Below are 18657 nucleotides of genomic sequence, written 5' to 3'. Positions count from 1 at the left end.
GTGCTGCTCTTTGTTATGAAATAGGCTCTATGACACTAAAATATCATATTGGAAAATGACATTTTTTATACAAATACGAAAAGGAATATCCTGTCTATTCAAATACATTAGGAGAATTCAGAGACAATGATAATAATAATCAAATATGTATTCCATTTTTATGTATATATAATGAGCTAATTTCAGGTTAAGCTAAGTTAGAGGAACATATTTATAATCTCAGTGTATGCATTCTGCTTTGCAAATTCCTTCTTGGTTGGGGTTTGGTTTTTTTTTTTTTGTATTCTTGCCACAGAATTCTCTCTGGACAGAGTTTACCTCATGAGAATAATTTCTACCAAATGCTTTAATTCGTGTTACTTGAGAATCTTTCACAGCACTGTGTGCTCAGATTTCCAGCTCATTTGAACGATAATAATGTGCACATGGAATCAATACTTTCTGCCTTGTAAACCTCAGCTTAATAAATGTAAGTCAAAATCTTAGCAACTAACTCTAGCTGCCTTAGTTTTTATGCAATTTGTGGAATGTGTGCTGGAGGAAAGAGACAAAAAGCTCTGTTGTTGACCAGTCTAGTTCTATCTTAGGCTGCATTTTAAATGGACATGGGCAATTTGCCATCAGATCAGGATAGACCTTTGTTTTTTCCTGCCATTTAAAAAGATTCATTGGTCTCATGAACCCAGATGGGAATGAGGTGGGGAGGACATTTTTATTGTGTGTTGCACATTGAAGTTAAAGCAGACCAATGAAATAGGGCTGTGTAAAATGAATAGTCTGGATTTTTCAAGTCCTAGCAATGTGCAACACATGACACTTTTGACCTTTTGAGGATGAATGGGACCTTTAAAATAGGAGCACCAAAAACTGCTGGAACTTTGCTGCAGATGATGATGTTCACTTCCAAATAAATTCTTTGGTAGGTTTGTCTGCTATGACTGCTGTACTTAGTGGGTTTATTTTGTGGGTTGAAGACCACCGATATTATAAATCAAAATTTCCTTCTTCACAACTTGTTGAAATACTTTTTTTTTAGTAGAATAATTGGCCAAGATACTTTAACACATACAGGGCAGTGGGGAAGGAACCCTGTGGTCCTTTTGCTCAGTCAAATGTCAGAAATGGGGACAATTTCCTTCTTTGACAATTTCCTTCTGTCAGGCAGAGAAGTGAGCTTGGGGTGATCTCCCTGTGCCAGGGCTGGCCTGTTCTGTTTGTCACGCATGCTGGTTCAAAACTAGCTCAGATAACTAGTGCAGAAGCACTCTACTATTCTGCTATTTTGGCAGAGCAATGGACAAAATTCAGTATCTGCAAAACCTCTGACATATAATCCTACAAGGAAGACCTTAAGTTATGTCTTGGGTGTTAGTGAGTGGGCACTGTAGGCATAGTATAGAGAGTGAGAAGGAAGTACATAAAGGCAGAGGCAGCACTGCCAGATAACAGACTAGGGGCATCTTTGAGGTGCTGAGGACACATTTGGCTGTTCCTCCCTCAACACAGAAGGGAAAATGGTAGTCAAGTGGAAAAAAAAGGCAGTTGGAAATGAAAGGAGAGTCATCTGGTCCTAAAAGGTCCTAAAGAATTATGGTGATTTTAACTTTGCATCCTTGCTGGAGTACTGTGAGGTGGCACCTTGGGAAAAATGAGGCTGATTTGGATAAGATGCCAGCTTAGATTTCTGGAATGTCTGTACATATTTAGTGATCAGGGCTTAAGGTGAGGCATGGTAGGAGTTTTATGCCATTTTCTTGGAGGTTTTTCCCGATGTGTTTTTGCATCCAAGAAGTTGAGGAGCAGAAACAGAGTGGGTTTCAAGATTTGAAAACCATCTCACTAGCAGACATACAGAGGAGTTTTCCTGTGCTTGTTTCTTTTTTGCTAGTAATTCATCTATGTGAAGTGTCTTTGAGAAGAATAAAGATAAAACAAACGGCTAAAATAATTTTGAGTAGCTTAATATAATTATTTCTAATGATAAAATATTAGTCTCCATATGAAGACAGAAATTGTGGTCAAAGTAACAGTTAAGATGTATTTCTTCCTCACTGTGCTTTCTGTTTTTCTCTGGTGTGAATTTCCATTAGAAAATACACTGTCATATGTATTTTCTTTTGTTTAATTTTCTAGCAAATTCTTTGTTAACAGTATTTGGTCAGAAGCCTGTAGCAACCAATCTCTTTGGGTTCCTTTGTTTTGTTTGCTCTCAGTGTAAGCTGTTGACTTGGCAGATGACAAAAATCCTTTACTGCTAGCAAAAACAACAGAACTACTCCCTGAATACAAGTGTTGGAGCTTTCTTTGATATTTGTTTAGAATAAAAATTCATTTGTATAATCCAGCATGCATGTAGCAATGTGCTTTTGATGGTGAAAATGGTATTAATAGGTGTTTTTCATGCTATTTTGTACAGCATGGCCTTGTTAAAGAGGAATGTTCTGTAGAAATGAGATTCAATTAATATGACATTGAGAATGTTCATGTCTAAGGTAAACAGAGCTCTGAAACTGCAGTTCTTCTCTAGCTTTGAGTTGTTTTAGCAAATTTAAGGAACTGAAAGCTTGAAGAAGGAAACTGGTACAGGTTTTAGTTCATTATTAAAAAAGAATTAAAGCAGCTTTAGTACAGGAAATCATATTATGATCTTCAGGCATTTCTCCCTCATGATGGTTGACCAAGTAAGATCTAGACTCTTCCAAGAGAAATTTATTACACACAAACACTCATGAATAGTTTTTGGAAACCACAGTAACTGAATCTAAATTTGATCCTGTTTTCATTTCATCTGGTATTGGTTACAAAACAAATGTATTTAGAAAAACCACAAAAATGCCAACAACACCAGAAATCCAAAACAAGAAAACCCAATACATATCAAGACTTTAAACTGAAACTCTTCTATTTGTGTAAATGTGGGGGTTTTTTGCTATTTGTTTAGATATTTTCTCCTAAGCAATTGTATATTAAAAAAAAAATAAAAGAGAAAAAGAGAGGTATTTGTCAAACAAAAAAGATTGTGTGATTAGTTATTTTAATTGGTGGGCAACTATGTCACAGACTAAAAACTGTCATCTTAATTGTAATTGGCCTGTAGTTGCAGAGATCTGTACAATGCTCATAAGCAGGTGCAAACATACCATGTATGTGTTTCAATGCCAATATGAATCAAAACACAGCAGAAAGAGCATCTTCTTGATTTATTTTTATTTTTATTTTTTTTCTGGATGAAGCATTTAAAGGCACTTAAATCTGCTTGCTTTGAATTGAGAAATCAATTATAATTCGATCAGTAATTATTGTCTGGATAAAGCACAAATCAAATTACTTAATGATATAAGTATATAATCTTATATTTACTTAGAACATACTAAACTAATGTGGTGTTGGCTTATGCAACCCATAGAAATAGTAAGTCAGGAAATGGGAAAATAACCAGTTCACTCTACATGCATTTCTTTTACTGTTTGCTTCTATGTTAATATTATGTCTACTGGCTAATCTTTAGGATCTATTTTTTAAAGTAGTCAGGTTTAACTACTTTTTGATTTGTTTTTACAAACACAGTGGATGGTGACATTGACAACGTGTTGTATTTACTTCTTAAGTTCTTGTTTAAAAGTAATATTTTGATCATTTTTAATGTGCATTGGCTTAAACGTGTTTTTTTTTTAAATTTTAATTTAGTTTTATTTTTTTTAATTTAGATCTTTGAGGAAATAGTGGTTATATAGCTATAAACATTATAAATTAACAATATGACTAGGGAAAGCATTTTTTATTGCTCAGCTATAAATTAGTGCTTGTTACCAAACATTACTTTGGATTGTTAACCTGTTACTTGTTATATCTTTCACACTTTCCAAATACTAAAAGTAAACTCTCTTATGAAATTACTGCAGAGCACCTCTCTACATCACAAAAACTTCCTTCGTCACTTATGGGAACTTTGCTTAAAACCAACATAGAAGATTGTCCTTTGACAAAGGCACATGACACTAGTTCAGAGTTGCTTGCTGAACCTTTTGTCAATAAAGGATTTGAGGAAAACTTACCCTTCTCTACTAGGCTCAATGCTAGAACTTGAGCTGATCTTATGCTGGAAGCAGCATCAGTCCCTAAGCCACCTTCTCCCCTCCCTGCTACTGTAGGTTGGTGTAATATTTCAGAAGCTCTGACTAACTGGAATGTCTAAAGGTCTTTATGTTGTTTTATATTTTTTTTCTGTAGTTGTTTGCTTTGATGCCAAGATAAACTTTGATGACAATGCAGAATTTAGGCAAAAAGAAATATTTGCCATGGATGACAAGTCTGAAAATGAGCCTATAGAGAATGAAGCTGCCAAATATGACTTAAAATATATAGGACTGGATGGAAATATTGCTTGCTTTGGTAAGAACAAATAAATCCAAAAGACATTTGAAGAAAAATTCATACTTGTTTAGTGTGTAGACTTTGTTTACATTCTGACATTCAATCCACCCTGATGGTATTTCAGTCTGTTTTGCTCAGATTGTTCGTCTGTCCACAAGTTCTTGCAGGAATGAAAATAAAATGGTGTTGAAACTGTGGTGAAGGCCACAGCAGCAGACAAGCAGGACTTGTGTGAAGTCAGCAGACTGGCTAAGGGAGAAGCCCGTGGGGTGTCCATGTTCTGAATTTTGAAGCTGATGTCATTGGTCTTTCCAGTAATTAAAACAGAACAAGAAAAGTCATCAAGATTTGATCATTAATTTTCAAAAATGAGACTGTATTACTCAGAAGACACTGAAAAAAGTGTGTATAAAAGCAGGATATTTCCCTTTACAATCAAATATTGAATTCCATTTCCCTTTAAGGAAAGCTGCTGAAGAAGCTGCTTGGTTGTTAAAAGGAAAATACCAGTTTCTTATGTTCCTGAAGTTTCTGTAAAAATTACTTTTGTGTTTAGGAGAGATAAGTAAAAATGTCAGCAATGCTCTAAATAATTTTCATTCTGTACGAATTCTTTTAAGCAGTACAATGTTTTATTATTAATCTAATTGAATTAGTCATTTTATCTCAGCTTGGTGAAATGCCTGGTTTTAGAAAATGTCCAGTATTTCCATTGCTTAGATATGTTCTGAATGCAAAAATCTAGAAGACACTGATAATGTGTTGCAGTTGATTTTAATCTCAATTTTAAGAAGACAAAAATACCCCAAACAATAATTGGCAACAATGCAGTTTTATTTTATTTTTTAAGTAGAAGATAGAGCTGATGAGGTGACACAGAAGCCTTATTGTGTCCAGCAGGAGCAACTTACTGGGGATGAAAAATTCACATCCGTTATTCTCAGATTAGAGGATGTTCATGCTCATGGGAATGCTTCTAGACTGGTGCAAACACAAAAGAAAAGGCAGTTTCAGGAGCACCTGATATTGTCTCCAAAAATTTTATTGTCTGTTTTACAGTAATACAAAGCATCATCTTCTGCTACCCCAGTGATGGGAGAGGAGCCTAAGGAGCCAATCTGTCCATCACATCTCATCATGAGATTGCAATTCTTACAAGTTTTTGTCTCTCATTTGATTGTAAATGAGAAGCTTTTGCATTTCCCCAGTTACCATGCCAGTTTTTATACATGCTGAAGGGAAGGTGCTTGCCTAAGTCCTAGAACTGATCCATTCCTAAATTTGATAAAGAAATCTAAACTTTAGTGTGTATGCACCACACTTAGAATTATTTGGTGCATTGAATATCCTTGAAATATCCCTCATGTATCTAGAAATAAGTATTTATGTAACATTTGAGACACTTTATGTGGTTGTGCTAATGTGTTTAAAGATTTTTCACAAATCTGACATACTTTTATGGGAAATCTAAGCACTTTATGTTTGCAATTACAGTCAATGGAGCTGGACTTGCAATGGCAACATGTGATATAATATCCTTGAACGGTGGAAAACCAGCCAACTTCTTGGATCTCGGTGGAGGTGTGAAAGAAGCACAAGTATATCAAGCATTCAAGCTCCTGACTGCTGATCCAAAGGTACAAAAAGTTGGGTTTGGGACCAGAAGCTTCCCCACGCAGCAATACAGCTGTGTTACAGGAATATGAATAGTGTGCTGAAAATTACAGATAATGGTGTGAACATGGAGGATGAGCTACTAAAAGGGAGATCCAGGAGGGAGATGTTTTTACTGGAAACCACTGGGCTGATTTGTCAGCTCCTGATCCACACTCAGGCTTGATTGGTCTTACGTGGGTGCTTTCTCAAGGCAGCTCAGCACAGGAGTGCAGATGTGGTAATGCTGGGCATGGCAATGCTGGACTTTGAACACCTGGCTCCTAAAGTGGAGTTTGTGGAGAGCTGTAGATATTTCAAATATCATTCCTAACAGGTTATTGCCACGGTACAGTGAGAAGGAAAATAGAAATTAAGGAATTAGCTAATACTGGAGGCTAATTTGTGCTGGCTTAAGCTCAAATTTTCTAAAATACGTGATTCTGCACTGCAGGTGAGTAGTCTGTTTAACATCCAGAGGCTGGAATCGTAGCCTGTTACATCCTGACACTCCCTTTTGCAGATGGAGGTGCAGTTGCTCTTTTCTGTTTGAACAATAGGAGAAGACATTAGTCTGTGTGTATTGAGCAGAAGTTATTTCTAGAGATGCATGTTGGCTTGCTGAGGTCGTTGGTCCCCTTTGCAGGCAGAAGTAGAATATCTACTGAGACAATATTGATCAAGCATAGGCACTGGGGAGGTGCCAGCCAACCATCCTGCCAAAGCAGAATTATGCTTTTGTGTGTTGCCAGAACTGAAGTTGCTGTAGATATTTTTACTGATGAAAATCTGTCAAAGGACTTTGATTTGGAAAGCTGGGAAGGGACTGATTGCAAAAGCATGTAGTGATAGGATGAGGGGCAATGGTCTTAAACTAGAGCAGGGTAGATTGTGACTGGATATCAAGAAGTTCTTTACTATGAGGGTGGTGAAGCACTGGAAAAGGTTGGCTAGAGAAGTGGTGGAGGTCGCTTTCCTGGGAACATTCAAGGTCAGGCTTGATGAGGCTCTGAGCAACCTGATCTCCTCAAAAGCATCCCTGTGCACTGCAGGGGGGCTGGACTAGATGACCTTTAAGGTCCCTTTCAACCCCACACATTCTACAATTATTTTCTCCATCTCCTGCACCTAAGCACCTCTGCTGAAGTCCCAGTTTCAACACCTTGCTTTTTTTTTGTGGATCTGGCTTTATCTCCTTTGCCTCTTTTTTTTCTGTGCTTCCATCTGTTTTCCTCATGATCATTGTGTATGTGATATTGGCTCCTCTAAATGCCACTTTCCTGTGACAATAGCATTGCTGTAATTGTGCACCTTGTGCAGCAGTAAGTGACAAAGTGTTGCGGGTTTTAAAATAGAGGACCAGCAAAATTTGTTTGCAGCAAAATTTCAAGGCAGAATCAGGAAGAAAATTTACAGTACAAAATAAGCACAGGCCTACTTCATATTGTAAGCTCTCTGCAGTTGTAACTCTTCTTGCATGTTTTAAAGCACATAATACCCTGACAGCTCCACTGTACCAAACAGAATCATCTGGAATATTTAAAACATTCTTCCTGGATCTTTTTGTGCTCCCGTAGACCAGGGTCATGCTGACCTTTTGTTTGTAGAGGTCTAGGTTTATGTTCCTCCCAAGAGCCACAGGAAGTGAACTGGTTGTCTCCTTCTACTTAATGATCTTACAAGCTTCAAGTCATTAACATGCTTAAAAGAACATAACCATGGAGAGGTAGAGAAGCAAGATATATTACCTGGGGCAGAAGGGAAGCAGGCTGGGACTTGAGATTCATGCTAGAAAACCTGCTAAGTTTCCTTCTTTTTCTGATGCTAGTAAACACTGCTATGCTAGTCTTCATTTGTGTGAGTTTTAGCTATTCTCAGGACATTGCACTAAGATTTGTATGTGTTTGAGTTGTTCCGCAGTGCGTGCTTTGTATGATGATCAAGCTCTGTCTGAGATGTAATTTAGTTCTGAAACTTCTTTAGTGCTGGATAAGCAGGTGCAGTAAAGTCTTAGATACACAACGTAGCTGATTATCACTATGCTAAATAGGTTCTTCTATCTGCTGCAGCACGAACAGCAGGTATTAATTTTGGTGATGAAACTTACCGAGTTTTAACAATTTTAAAACAAAAAGGCATTTCAGTAGCTCTCAGCCAAATAACATCTGCCTGCCCAACGTTTGACTTGTAAATATAACTTCCTTCTATTGTATATTCTGCATATATATTACTGCTTAACACTAGCTGCTCACACCAGGGCTGGTCAAGTTAGCTATGCTCATTGAGCCAGCGGGGCAAAGTGATGGCATGGAAAGGACCTGGAACTGTCCTTTATGTATCCTTGCTCTTCCTGGCTTTGGCTGGCCAAAGATGATCAATGATTTAGCCTTAATGCAACACAACTCATTCCTCATTAATTGTTGCCTCCTGTCTTCATTTTGAATGCCTTTTCTGATCATCTCCATTCACAGGAAGAATCACAGAACAGCTCCATTGCATTTCTCTTTTGCCTGGTCTCTTTATTGCACTCCAGGGGGAGGTGGGGGCGGAGAAAAGGGAGGATGACTGCTTAGGGTCCCATTGGACTCAGTTATTTCTTATGGTGCAGGGGAAAGAGTCCTTTTGAAAGGGTCCTTTTGAAAGCTGTCTGCTCCAGGGAATGGAGAGCAGATTTGGATGCATGTACATAAGTGACAGCATTGCTGGCCAAAAACATGGAGGTTTTTCCTGAGGTTTACTGCTGATGCCCATTTTTAATTTATTAACATGAGTTCTTTTGAGCCTAGCCCTGCCTGTGACCAGTCATACCACAGCTCTTATCCCTAGAGGTTTGTCAAGTAAAAGTGAATCACTTCTGAACTTCTCAGCCCTTTCAATTTGACTGATTTTGCCTTAATTTTTGTCATTGTGAGCATCAGCAATACCGTTTCAGTCCCACATGACATGAGGTAAAAAACTTCTGTTAATGGCAACTGACAAATGATATGTGTGAGATTAAATTAGGATTAGTGAAGATTTGCTGCTAACCCATCACGTAACAGGAGACTGTGGCAGCCCTGGCAGTTATACCAGCCTAACATCAAAGCCCATGTTGTAATTACTGCTCTGCAGTTGAATATTAATATGTTTATTAGCTATTAAAAATAAACATTTCATATTTTATTTAATTCTGTTTAGAAAAGATAATCAGTGTCTGTTCTTTCTTCTCATCATACACCATGTGCTTTAACTCACTAATACACAGTAAGAGAATTGAATGAATCCTTTCTTTCTTTAACTAATAGTAGGATTTCAATCCCAAGGGTCGTTGTGGCTAATTCAGCATTCACAGTTTTTATCTGGTCAGTCATTTCCCCTGTAATCTTTAACCTGATTCTTACCCTGTTTGAGAAGATAAAAATTTGCTCTTGGCAACTTGAGAAGCAATTAATTGTTATAAATGTCTCCAAACAACTCCAAGCCTCTGAGGAATGACTAAACAAACAAAGAAAAAGTCTGCAGGGCTGTAATATGAAGAAGCACTATCTTTTAGTTGCCCTGAAATAGGCACTGGTAGTGTTAAAGGAATTGCAAGAGAAGAAATCTTCCAGAAGGAAATGTTCGACTGCTCTTTGAAATAGATCTCTTTTTCTTTATTTAGTTGTCTTAAAAATGTCCATTTTGTATTAAAGCAAAAGAATACAGGTGTGCCATGATTTCATTTAGTGAAGCTGCAGATATTGTTTTTGAGAAAAATGAAGATCTTGGCTGGTTTGCTGCTGGTTTCAGCTAGCTGTTGTCAGTGCCTGTAATTCTTTTTTTAGTTTTGTTTTTCTTTTTGCCTTTTTTTTCTAAAAAAAAAAAAAAAAAGTTTTGTTGCAAAAGGTTTTGTTGCAAAAGATTACCCACTGGTTTTAGGCTGGAAGTGCTGCCTCTGGAGTCAATGACCCTTATATACTCTGCTGGTCTTGTTTGCACTCTGCCATATCCAATGCTTCCTAGGTCAGACAGATCATTGCAATGGTTCTCAACTCCTTTCTTTTCACTATCTAAATTCCAGAATCTTTTTTTTTTTCTTTCTTTTCCTCCTTCCTGACTGTCTTGTTTCTGTGTGCTTCTGGTCTGTCTTGTGTGTTTGCTTTGGCAGAAAATGAACCATCGTCCGTTCTTTCAGGTAGTAACAGGAAAGGGGAAATAGGTTCTTCTGGGTGTTCAAGCTGTTTCACTGCTCCTCTTTGTCCCACAGTCAAGTAGAAGAGGTGGTTTCCTTCAGCATTTCAGAGGTTCTGAGTGATGCTTGGCTCTCCCCTGCATGTATGAAGTGCTGTTGCAGGCGTACTCACTGAAGTCCTCATCCTCGAGTACTCTCACATCCCTGTCAAGTTTGACAGGTGCTTATTTTTATTCATGTTGAAGAACTGGACTGTTATGTTTACCATATTACTATTTGCAAGCTTCAGCAAGGTTTTGGAAAGGCTAAAGCTGAACAAAGCAATCTTTTCAATAAATCTGCTGTCCAGTGCACTAGAGTTTGGTTGCCATCTCAGCCCTCTGCTTTGGCTTGGAGTTTTACTGTGTATCTGACTCTCCTAAATTCCTACAGGTTTTTCTCCCAGCTTTTTTATACATGTTTCAGAGAGAGTCAACATCAAGTTTCAGATGTCAGGCTGGCTGAATGGTGGCTTTGTAGACCCTAGTGAGTATCAGAGGTCTTGGTGAGCTCACCAGGCTCTTGGTGAGATGTATTTAGAGACTAGAATGAGGCAAAAGCCAGAAGGATCTTACCAAAATCTGAAGCGTGTCACATCCCTCCCCTACATTTTTCTGCTATGCTGTCTTGATAAAATAAAAATAATACTGTGTAGGTTACTGGTATAGGGGAGGTGCCCATTAATGCTGGCATAGAAGGTGTGTGTACTTGAGATGTGACCCAGGATTATAGAGTCTTTCCTCAGGTTTTTGGCTACACCCCATCCCTTTCCCTTGTTGTTCTGTCTCCCTAACAAAAGCTAAAATACAGAAATAAGAGTAAAGCAAACTAAGCTGCAAGCAGGTTTGTCTCTAGTCCTGAACTTAACAGTTGATTCCTAACAGAAAGTAACACTGAAATATGGGCAGCTAAAGGCCAAGATTGTTTGTTTCTCCTGTTCTCCTTTTCCCTCTAAAACTCTTTTGACAGCCTGTTTTGAAACCTGTCATTAGTGATATGACTAAAGACTTATCAATTCAATTGATGTTAACAAGTGTTGGTTGTCATATAAGCAAAATAGTATTGACAGGTCGACAAACATCTCTCTGGAAAAAATATTCCTTATTGACATCTGTGAACTCATATCTAGGGAGTAATTAATATCAAACACACACAAAACTTAATTTATTTTTTCCTTTAGCTATTCTTTAGTCCAAATTCAAACTATTATTTTATTCATAGTGAACAGACATTCTTATTCCTGTCACTTTGCCTGTTTGCTTATGTCAGACACATCTTTCTGTCCACCCCAGTGATGGGCAAAGTACGTGCATTGGTGTGTCTTGCCATTAAGTTGTGTGTGAAGAAGAGGTTTGGGGGCTTTTATTTTCCAGGCATCTGAGAGTGAAAAGAAATCTGAAAGAGGGTATCATTACATTATAATTTTGCAATTCACTTTTTTTTCCAGCTGTGCTTGCTGTGAAAGTAATACTGTTTATCCATCCTCATTATAGAAGACATTTTTATCACCAGTTTATCCTTTTGGCCTGAGGGATTTTTACTGTTGGTTTTCTTAATACTGCAGCCCATGATGTGGCAACAGAAGGGATAACATACTAAGAAGAAACATTTGGGATACTTTTTTCTCAGATATAAGAAATAAAAATAATTTTACCTTGTATAATTTCCCTGTTCTTTATTTTGGGTGAATTAATTCAGAATTGGGTGAGCTAGTTCAGGAAGACCGTTCAAGAAAGTCTGCAAACATTCAGGCAGTTTGGAGTGTAGGAACTATGTCAGCATTTTACTGGATTGTTTGCTCTCACTCTGCAACTTCAAACAAGGACCTGCTTCCAGTTTTAGGGGCAAATGCTCTTTCAAGTATGGTTTCTCACTAGGCTTGACTGTATAGCTGAGGGTTTTGTCCTGATAGTTGTGCAAAAACCTGTCTCTGCAGTGAGTCTGTGCCTGGTGTTTAGCTTGTGGGTTACAAACCTGAGCCAAAAAGGAGTTTTGGCAGATGAGCTTCTTAGGAGTTGCCAGGTGCCTCTTCTGTTCCCAACCAATTATCCCCTGCAGCCTGGCCTCTGAGGCTTCGTTTCAAACAGTCTGGGAGACAAGAGAGTGGCAGAAGAAGAGGAGAATGTTGTCACATGGTGTTTCTGATCCAGGATTGGACACAGAGATGTTACAAGCACATCAAATAAAAATAATGCTGGCATCCAAGTCCTGAGTGCAGGCAGTCTGCACAGCTTTGTAATGTAATCTGCAGAATGTCTGGTGCAGTATTAGTCATGCCAGTCAGTCAAAGCTATCAAGTCTGTCTCGACTAAGAGGAAGAGTTGCAGCTTGAACATCGAAGGCAACATCCAGAAACAAAGAACCAACTCATTGTATGTTCTTCTAGGGCTGCTTTTGCCCATTGATGAGGATGGTTGTTATTGCTGTTAGTCTTGGAAGTTGTGCACAGACTGAGAAGAGGGTGTTTTGGAGAGTGAGAAGGAGATTATTAATCTTTAAAAGTCAGAAATAACAAATCGTGTGTAGGGGTTTTAAAAATAGAAAATTGAAAGTGGCCACATCAGTTGTGATAGTGAGCCTCATCCCAGCTAGAGCTCAGGCTGGTGGTGAATGGTTTCTCTCACATATCCCACATCTAACTGACTGTCAGTAGTGGATTTCTCAGTGTTACGATAATGCAAAGTCATGCATCAGTAGGATCACAAAACCTTTCCTGTCCCACATGCAGCCCATGTCAGTGTGCATACAATGTTGAAGGCAAAAAAAAATAGAAATGTAAATAGCTTTCAGTTATGGACATGTAATAGAGTGCTAGCACTGGCTTTGTTTGAATTGCCAGATTGCATGTCATTTCAGATCATTCAGAGGAACCTTGTTCTCACACAATCATTAGAAATCTTTGTGCTTTCTCATTCAAATATCATACCCCCTTTAGACCCAACTCTTCTTTACACATCATGAAAAATCTTTATGCCTTATGTGTTTTTCTGATTCACACAAGAGGGTGAAGCATCATACACTGCTTTGAGTTCTCCAAAGGCTGTAGCTGAAAAGTTGTTGTAGGGAAAAATATCTGTGTGTTCTAATGTAGAGTTTCACCAGTGCTAAGTGCAAGTCCAATGTTCACAACTCTGCACGGCCCTTTATAGCCCCAGCTGGGTGTCTGAAAATGGGGACACTGAATTTAGTGGATGCTTTTGAAAGGTCAGGCTTTGACTGCTCTGGTTTTCCCCATCTGTGTGAACCATGGGTTATAATACTCACCTACCTCTGGTGACTGCTCTCAACACTGATCAAAAATTGTGTAGTCCATTAATGAAATTCAGCACTGTGGAAATGATCAAAGTTCTCACTGTTCCTTTGCTGCTTCTTGCATAGCCCTGTCCTCCTGGTGGTTTTGTACTCAGCATTTTCCCTTTTTATTAGAAGTGAAATATTATTTTTTTAAAAGGAAAGTCCTGATCAATAAACCTGTTGGTTTTGTGTTTCAATTTTGACACTTGAGTAAAATGATGTCTAGTCAATCATTGAAATATACCACATAGGTTTTGGAAGCCAGATCTTACTATATCATCTTAACATGTAGAGAGCCCTTTTTGCCTTGAGAGTGTGTAAATGCATAGGGAGACTCCATCCTTTCCTTATTTAAAATGTACAAAATATTCAAGTGTTGAAAGAGGAACCAGACATAAAAAGGTGAAGGAGACCTTCAGTTAACCTGGGTAGTTTTCCAGTGTTGCAGGTCAATGTCTGCCTTGGTAAGACAAAGAGTAGTAAGGTTTAAATGCAGCATAGAAATTTGTTAGCTGTTCCAAAAATTGCTCAGCAGAAAAGGTCTTACAGCAGCTTATTGTAGGAACTTACAGGCTATCCAGCATCACAAGTTTTGAAGAACTAGCTAAACAAAAATGTATCCAGAGTGTTTCAGGAAGAGTTGATCCTGCCTTGAGGCTGATGAATGGACTGGAGGTTTCTACTCCTCTTTCAGAGAAGAGCCCTAAACCTAAATTGATTAGCAATTTTGTATGGACAATAATGCTCTGGCTTTCAAAGTTTCTGGAAGTTTAAGATTGCTACCATAGGATGACAGTTTGTACAGGCAGAAAAGACCCATTAGAGTACAGAAACATCTTGTAAAGCTGAGAAGATTTGACAAAGGATTGTTGTATTTTCTGCCTCAGAAATTTGTACAAATATTTTGCTTTTAACCAAGGGTTTTGGAGCAGCTTGTGGCTCTTTTATAGATATGGTAGGATTTGAGTTTATAGGAGCAATTTAGGACCTTGCCTACATTTTTATTAGCATTACACTGATGGGAAAATATAGACTAATAGAACTTTAACAAGGATTTCTTCTAATGTGTCTTTATAGTTTTGCAGGAGTTAATGTGAAATGACTAGTCATCTTCTAGAGCACTTAAGGTATCATAAAGGCTTTCTTTCATTGCATTGAATCATTTTTAGAGACTGATAGCATATTTTGAATATTTATAAAAATGTGAAGACAATTATGCATTTAAAATACATGGTTGAATTGACTTAATTTATAATCAAAAGTGATGTATTTTTCAAGAGCATGTGTAGTATTGAGTCCAAAGTAATTAATATGTAAATATACTTTAACATCAATCTGCCATTATTTGTAGGCACTGACAAGTTGAAGGCCTTTTGGCATTTTAGAGTTGCCCATTATGAATCTTAAAAACTGGATATAAAAATAAACTTACTAAACACGAGGGAAACGTGCAGAGATTTTGTGATCACCTCCTTTGTGGTGGAAAAAGGAAAAACCACAAATGTTTCCTTAGAAAGTAAATGATGAAAAATTTGTGAAAGAACCACAATGAAAATGGGGCTGTTAGGATTGAATGGAATTCAAAATGTTTGTGTGCCCATTACCCTCCCTGTAGTGGTTTCCTTCCTAGAGTAGGGACAGAGGAGCAGACCCTTCCATTTCCTCAGAAGACAATCTGCCTCACCCTCCTGAGACAGCTGCCCTGTGGTCAAGCCTTGTAACATCTTCCTGCTTGTTTGGAAGTACATTTGATTAATGATCAGACTGATAAAGGATTTTTAATTGGATTCTGTGTTCATTAGTGCTTGGGACTGGAGAACGTGGACTTCTCTGAGGTATCTACTGAGGAGCCAGCATGGCTGAGCCTGCCATGGAAAGTGTTTAAGACAAGTACATGATAATGGTTATGGGACTGTCCATGTCTCCTGCACTGTCACAGTGTAGTATTACCCCTCTCCCTCCAAACTGGGGCCTAAAAGGAAGAATGATGGGTACAGGCAGTAAATCTCCATCTTGAAGACCTTGCCAGCATCCCTGCTAGCTGCCAAATGGCTGGTGTCATATCCAGCATCTGCAAGATTCTGTGCAGTTATCTTTGTGGGTCTTAGTATTGCCTAGTAAAAGGAAATGGCACACACAATACATCAGAAAAGTGTTTAATCCTTTACTATACTTTCAAATTGATGAAATTTTGAAAATTTAAATGACTCATTTCACAATAAGTGGGGATGAAAAGGGAAAAGAAAATTAGGAATCTCAATTTGATAATAATCTTGGTGAGATGGGTAATTTATTACAAATCTATGTATAGATTATCTGTCTAGCTTATTTACAGGAGAATAAAAGACAAATCTTTGATATTGTAGGTAGGAAATAGTATGTTGAAAAATGAAGTAAGTTGTAGGTGTCCTTACTTCAACTCTCCTATGGAGAAAAATCACATTTTAATATTCATTATTTTTAAGTGGTTTGAGGTGTTGTGTTTGTTCTTTCCATCAAAATGAAGAAATTTAATCATCTCACCTCCATCTGTTCCTCACAGAAGCAGGCCTAGATGATGAACTGTATATTTCAAGAAGGTGCTTTTAGCCATTTGTACTGGTTAAAACAGGCTCTTCTTCTGACAGTGAAATTAATATCAGCTGGGTTTACCCATAATTTCAGAAGCACCTTTGAAGGATGGACCACAGGCAGACAGAGCATAGGTTAGTTAAAGAATAAGACTCAACTTGGGGAAAACTGGTAAAACAAGACAAAATGAGTGAGCATTTTCCCATCATAATAGTATTTTCTGTAGACAAAAGAACAGAGGACCTGATCTTGCTAAGATTTTTTAGAATAAAGAGATGTCTGTACTTAAAAAGCAAACCAAAAAAAGCAGTTTCTTAAAATGAATTTTTTGGCTCCAGGCTGACAAAGGGATGTAAGGTTCAGTGACATGGTTAATGGGCAAGAAAGGAGAATTGCATGAATAAATACAAATGTTGCATTCATCTCTGCTGTGACACTTGTGCTCTGGCTTGCATCCTAATATAGGAAATAGATTATGAGAGGTGATCTTGTTCTAACCTATTAATATTAATCCCATATGCCATCTGCAATGACTGCCATGGTGATATGATCAAGAATAATGTGCAAGTCTGGCAAAAATGTAGCTTTTAAATTCATTGACATCCTTTTAAGAAAAACCTCTGCTAGATTATCCACCCACTTCTATGGAAATGGGATTTTTTAGATGATATTTTCTGTGTTCCACTGTGCAGGCCTGCTTTTTTCCCCCCCTTCCCTCTTTTTTAGTGTTGAGTTGGGGAAGGTATTTTTCTATAGTATGTAAACTTTGGTTTTGGAGCAGGATGCACTCTATATTCCCAGTCAGGAGAATGTATTTAATTTATATTTGAATAAGAAAAGATATTGATGAAAATAGCCAAATTATTCAGAGTTTTTCAGCAGGGGGAAAAAAAAAAAAAAGAAGCAAATATTTTCCAGATTTTTTTCAAGCAATTAGAGGAGTTGATCAAGAATAGGCAGCCTTAGTTGCTGCAGATTGTTATAAAATGTGTTCTGTTTTGCAGAGTGGAGCAGGTACTGCACTATTTAATGTTTTCCTAATGAATAAAAAAGACAATTCATTGCCTATACAATACCATTTTCTCCTAGAATTATCTGCTATGGCTTAAAAATATCTTTTCCTATTCTTTTATGATTTATGCATATTTTGCACATCAAAAAAGTAGGGGGGAAAGAAAACCAGATTATTTTCCCTTAGTTTATACATGCCATTTGCCACAGTGAGATGTAAATGGCAACGTGTGTGCTTGAGTGTCTGCATGTGTATCTGTGATTGCTGCTCTTAAGCAAGCTGTGTGCATGTTTGCACAACCATTTTGTGGGCAGTGTTGAATGTTGCTGTACTTTAGAAACCATTTCTAGTTATTGAAGGGTAAGCCTGAGCAGCCAAAGAGCTGAAGAGCATCCCATGTGCACTCCCTGTGAGCACAGGGACAGGGTGCTCTGCTCGTGCCCTCAAGCTGCCCAGGTCAGAGGAGCAACCAGGAGTAGGTGCCATGGCAGAGCACTCTCCTCCTCCCACCAAGAACCTCTGCAGGGCCTTGGTGTAAGCAACACATCAGTCCTACCAATAGTGCCATAAAATTGCCTTTTTAAGTGGATGATATTTGGGCAGACCATGTAAGCCAGTATTCACTTTAGCAGAAAAGGGAACAATATCTCCATTGTGCCAGCTTGACCAGGTTTGGCTGTACTTACAGACAGGATCCAACTGAGATGGTCGTTTAGCAAAAATTAACATAAAGCTCTGTCCTTTGACAGAGTAATGCCAACTTTCTGATTAAAGCAGAAACCTTCATGTACATTGTGAATGGCTCTTGTGTGTGGTAGATTTGGAATTAATAGTGACAATAGTTGAAAAGAGTGAAAGCAGCTCATTCAGAATATAGATCCCATACATGCTTATGTCATGTAGACAAGATTAAAACTTGAAAAGGCTGAGGATCTTTTTTCTTAACTAAATCTTGATTAAGTCAACTTCCCAGAATACTGTGACAGGCCTGGAACAGGAGAAAAAAAAAAGACTCAATTTTTGGGTAGAAAAGAATGAATGTGCCAAGTTGATATTTTACAGTAGGTGGTGAAAGCTGAATGCCTGATGCCCAGCAAATCATTTGATTTAAAGGTTTGGGACTGCAATGCTTGACTTCTCATTGAAGAAATATAAAAGAGCAAATTACTATTTGCTGGAAAGTCACAGAAACCTTATCAGAATTTAGTTCCTGCTGCTCCCTGGAGGTTTTTCTCTTCAACCATTGATTCAGTATGTGCTCTCTGAATTGTGAAGGATTTGCCTTTAATCAAAACTTCCATGGGGCTCTATACAGTTGTTTTGAGTTTTTTGTGTATGTTACTTAGAATCTCAAATCCATTTTTGTTTTTGCTTCGTCAGGCAGACTATGGAAGTAATTGAACTTAAAAGATAAAATAAAAGCAATTTAAGCAAAGATGATGCCTACATATCAGCAACATTCACTTAACTCACTTAATAATGCTCAAAGCCTGTTGCATTTAAGTATGAGAAGCAGATGGGTTCAGGATTCCCCCTTACCAGCTGAACAGAATTTCCCTACTGA

The 18657-nt window shown here is 37.9% G+C and overlaps 1 protein-coding gene across 1 annotated transcript in view; it reads left to right on the top strand.

Annotated features, from left to right (window-relative positions):
* The window catches only part of SUCLG2 (succinate-CoA ligase GDP-forming subunit beta), a 119889-nt gene that overhangs the window by 63117 nt on the left and 38115 nt on the right, over positions 1 to 18657 (top strand). The window contains exons 8-9 of the mRNA XM_051627586.1: positions 4231 to 4392; positions 5869 to 6011. Coding sequence (XP_051483546.1) covers positions 4231 to 4392; positions 5869 to 6011 — 305 coding nt within the window. The remainder of the gene's footprint in view (positions 1 to 4230; positions 4393 to 5868; positions 6012 to 18657) is intronic.

Source organism: Apus apus, chromosome 9 (assembly GCF_020740795.1).
Source record: "Apus apus isolate bApuApu2 chromosome 9, bApuApu2.pri.cur, whole genome shotgun sequence".
Taxonomy (NCBI): domain Eukaryota; kingdom Metazoa; phylum Chordata; class Aves; order Apodiformes; family Apodidae; genus Apus; species Apus apus.
Note: the sequence above shows the minus strand (reverse complement) of the source record. Positions and strands in the feature narration are given on the sequence as shown.